Source organism: Phoenix dactylifera, chromosome 17 (assembly GCF_051530095.1).
Source record: "Phoenix dactylifera cultivar Ajwa chromosome 17, Ajwa_hap1_PhDact_Kaust_v1.1, whole genome shotgun sequence".
NCBI lineage: Eukaryota > Viridiplantae > Streptophyta > Magnoliopsida > Arecales > Arecaceae > Phoenix > Phoenix dactylifera.
In genome coordinates, this window is record NC_143206.1 from 16411019 (window position 1) to 16415595 (window position 4577).

The window sequence follows — 4577 nt, forward strand, 5'->3', positions numbered from 1 at the left end:
CGAAGAGAACAACCTCGGCTCTCACCGAGCAGCAAATTAATCGAAGTTACCTTGGCCCCGACCGAAAAGCTAATCAATACAAGTCGACAGGAGTTGACAGCTCCAATAACCGACTGTTCTAGCAGCTCGCGGTCATATCGACATCACCACGCTTCGGGCATGCCATCAGCTGTTGTTGATGTTATTATATGCCACGTCGACCTAAGTAACGTTAAGGTTGGCCCTTCTATATAAAGAAAACAATTCGGAAGACCCGGGGTATGCTAACTTACACAAACCAATATCTCACTTGGTGGCCTTTGATAATGGGCTTGAATTAGCACAATTTGGGTGGTTAGGCTTCACGCGGTGCAATATAATCACACATGATTTGAAGCAGCGTAGTTGGGTAAATCAAAAGGAAAGGTCTAAATCACAAGTAGTTCCCCACAACGCGAAGAATTAAAAAGGGATCGCGTTGGGTCTCCATCCTTCCCGTCCTCCCAGTATCCCATTTGGCTCTCGCCTCTCCTCCCAAAAATATATTATAATCTCTCACGTCCTTCGTGGAATCGATTTGAATTCCCCGAATTTAGCTTCAGATATTTGTTTCAGTTCTTCGTCGCCGGTAGTCGTCGGGCCTGGAAAGGTAAAAATTCCAATTTTGATTCGATTCTGCCATTCTTCTCACTGCGATTCCTTTCAATTGGACGCAGTTTTCTCGATTTTTCTGCGGAGGTGGTTGTGATTCTAGTAGAAGAGGATGTCGGAGTATTTTATCTTTTTAAGAGAATTTGTTGTTTTATGGATTTCCTTCAAAAAAATATCTTTATGGATTAATTCAAGATAGAATTAGACTTCCCGTATGTTCGTTTTTGTTTTTTTTCAAAAAAAAAAAAAAAATCTTCTCGGCGTCAATCGCGTTATTATATCTATTTTGCTGTTTAGAAAAGTTAACATCGTCGTCTAAATGGAACAGGGTGGGTAATGCCATCCTTTCGGTATCATTTTTTCAAAGTTATATTTTTTTTTTTCACATGGAAATTTTGAATGATTTTTGTTTTGTTACGATTGTTGGTTTTACTTTTTCTGATGCATTCTACCTTGTGATATCCCACGTTTATTTGTTGCTGGGTCCTTTGAGATTTGTTCCTTGTGCTGATAATGATGTTGTAATGTGATTGTTTTCTTCATAAATCATATCCTTCTCTAATCCTCGCTTAATGTATTTTATCTGATCTTTTTGTTCTTTGAAATTATTTGTTCTACTGCAAATACTTTTAGTTCTAGATAAACCTTCCTAACATTCACTTGCGACTTTACTGAATTATTCCTTTTTTTCTAAGAATTTGAGCAAAGTTCGACGAGGCCATTTTCCAAGAAAAAATAGGATACTGCATTATTTATTTATTTTTTGTTATTTTAAGAGTTGATTATCTTCGGTGATATCCTTGGTATTAAGCTGCATAACTTTCTATGAGTTCTTCCTCTTCCCTTTTTGGTTGTATATTTATTCAAAGCTTCTTGTGTTTTAGGATGTTTTAATATTACATGGTTCTAACATCTCATTTTTTTAGGCTAACAGTAGATGGATGATATGGTTGTGAATTACCCCAATCTTGGGTTCTATCGCTCCTCTTCTTTCTTTGCATGCTTAGGAATTAGTTGATACATCATTACATGATGGTGAAGGCTGGGTTGCGTTGGTTCATATATTATCTTGCATACTTCTGTATTGTCTCTCAGATGAATATTAGCACAAAGCTTTTTCTTTATTGGTAGACTCCATAGATATCGTTTTTTCTTTTCTTAATCTTGTTGAGGGTCTTGCTTTAACTAATTCCATAACAACTTTGATATTATAATTTATTTCTATTGCTCTTTTTTGAATATCAAATGCCATTTCTTGTTTTGCATTAGATAGTGCCAATATGGATTTATCCGAATCTATGTTTTTTGTTGTTGTTGTTGTTGTTGTTGTCTTCGGCTATAATATAACTTGTGTAAGTGTTCTTTCCTGCAGTTTCTAGCTAAAAATTGGAAGACAAATATTAGGGAATGCTGAAAGATGTGCTTGCACGTTGAGCATTTCTCATCTAAGGTAAATGACACTGTAGCTCCATCTGAGCTGCCCTTGTTCATCCTTGATGAGGTTGGAGCACAAAGCTTTATCCAGTTGGTGCTCCGTGCACAATTTCACAATGGAGCTAGAAATCCTCAGAAGGCTTTTGTGTTAGATCATGAACTTGGTGAAGATGGTTGAAATCTTCTGCCCTGCAATTCCTGCTTAATAGAAATATATTGTATCAGTGGGACGGTTTAGCATTCCATTGTGTGCAAGTGAGATCATAAAATGGCAACTGAAAATAAAGGGAGTGTTTTGATGCAAAGGTACGAGGTTGGCAGATTGCTAGGGAAAGGCAGCTTTGCCAAGGTATACTATGCTAGGAATATTGGGACTTCCCAGAGTGTAGCTATAAAGGTTATTGACAAGCAGAAGGTCTTGAAGGTTGGACTTATAGACCAGATAAAACGAGAGATCTCAGTGATGAGATTGGTGAGGCACCCAAATGTTGTGCAGCTTTATGAGGTCATGGCTACCAAATCTAAGATATACTTTGTGCTGGAATATGTCAAAGGTGGCGAACTATTTAACAAGGTGTCCAAAGGCAAGCTCAAAGAAGATGTTGCACGGAAATATTTTCAACAACTGATCAGCGCTGTTGATTTCTGCCACAGCAGAGGTGTTTACCACCGTGATCTGAAACCTGAAAACCTTCTCCTTGATGATAATGGAAGTTTAAAGGTCTCAGATTTTGGTTTGAGTGCTCTTGCTGAGTCTAAGAGGCAGGATGGTTTGCTTCACACAACTTGTGGTACTCCTGCATATGTGGCTCCTGAGGTGATCAGAAGAAAGGGATATGATGGTGCCAAAGCTGATATCTGGTCTTCTGGGGTGATCTTGTTTGTGCTTCTGGCTGGATCTCTCCCTTTCCATGACCCAAATCTCATGGAGATGTACAGAAAAATTGGAAAAGCAGAGTTTAAATGCCCCATTTGGTTCCCTTCAGATGTTCGAAGGCTACTATTAAGGGTTCTCAATCCAAACCCAAGTACAAGGATCTCAATTGCAAAGATTATGGAAAATCCTTGGTTTAGAAAGGGACTTGATGACAGGCTATTGGAAAGTGATGCAGAAACAAAAGAAATTGTCCCTGTTGATGTTAATGCAGTTTTTAATCCCTCTGATGGAAACATGGTTGAGGGCAAGCAGGAGATGGGGAAACTCGGTAACTTGAATGCTTTTGATATCATCTCTCTTTCAGCAGGATTTGATCTTTCAGGTTTGTTTGAGGAGACTGACCACCGGAGAGAGGCAAGGTTCATCTCCAGTCAGCCAGCTTCCACTATTTTCGTGAAACTGGAGAATACAGCCAAGCGCTTGAGGTTGAAAGTAAAGAAGAAGGATAGCGGGGTGTTGAAAATGGAAGGATCAACGGCAGGAAGGAAGGGGGTCTTGGCCATTGATGCTGAAATCTTTGAGGTCACTCCTTTATTTCATTTGGTGGAGATAAAGAAGACAAATGGGGATACCTTGGAGTACCAGAAGATGTTGAAACAAGGCATAAGGCCGGCCCTCAAGGACATTGTTTGGGCATGGCAAGGTGAGCAGCAGCAGCAACCGCTGCCCTAGATAATGCTGATTGACTGTGTGCTGCCTTAGGAGTCAAAGATCATTCCATGTTTGAGTAATTTCTAGATGTTGTTTTCTTGTTATTGCTGTTTTCATTTAAAAAATGTTGCCTTGTTGCCCTGTGACCGTATTAAATTTCTGAAGTTATTCTCTCATTATAATGCATGCATCATTATTGAGCAACCACCTCTATAATTTAGAGAATTGGGCTTCAGAGCTAAGGGTCTGGTTGGTTGCCCATAGCCAGGCATCTTAACTCAGTTCGAGATAGAGGGAGACTTCTTCGGGCTTTTGGTTGCTCTTATGTTTGGTTGCCCTGTACTGAGAAAAATGAAGAAGGTCGGTGAGCTACTATAAGTCTACAACCAGGACCATGCAAGAATGATAATGGTTCCATGGAAGGCTCCAATGTTAGACCATAGTTTCAAACACATTGGTTGTTTTAAACATCCAATCATGAGATTTTTCTGTTAATCTGGCAATGATTAGGGTAGCTGTCCAAAAGGTATTCCTACCTGCACCATGACTGCTTTATCCGCCTACCTAAATTCGCAATGCATTTCTTAACTGTAAAGAAGTGATAGATTGCATATATATTATCTTAGGTGCTTTTGTTAGTAACTTTCAGCTTAAAGCAAGTTAGATCAAATAGCCTTAAGAGTTAACCTAGATCTTAGCATTTCACTTCTTGTCCTAAATTTACTCTCGAGTCCGATCGGACAGCTGCCTGATTCACCCCAGGCCGTGCATACAGAAGGGAAAATTGCTTTCAGTAACCTAGAAGCATGATCCTGAGTACTGAAGAAGGATTTTTTTTTTTTTTTTTTGTTAAGTTTATATTATGCTGCAGCCGAGAAGTACTTTAGACTTGTTCTTGCTGGCTAGTATGATCAGGATACGAAAC

At 39.2% G+C, this 4577-nt stretch overlaps 1 protein-coding gene across 1 annotated transcript; it reads left to right on the forward strand.

Annotated features, from left to right (window-relative positions):
• Nucleotides 1-213: 213 nt before the first annotated feature.
• Nucleotides 214-3856, forward strand: LOC103720412 (CBL-interacting protein kinase 18-like). The gene is made up of 2 exons (XM_008810100.5): nucleotides 214-628; nucleotides 2003-3856. Exon 2 carries the CDS (start codon nucleotides 2333-2335, stop codon nucleotides 3671-3673), a length of 1341 nt encoding a protein of 446 aa, XP_008808322.1. The 5' UTR covers nucleotides 214-628; nucleotides 2003-2332; the 3' UTR covers nucleotides 3674-3856.
• The last annotated feature ends 721 nt before the right edge of the window (nucleotides 3857-4577 follow it).

Coding starts and splice junctions, on each gene's coding strand:
- LOC103720412 (XM_008810100.5), top strand. CDS start 2,333: ATGGCAACTGAAAATAAAGGGAGTGTTTTGATGCAAAGGTACGAGGTT.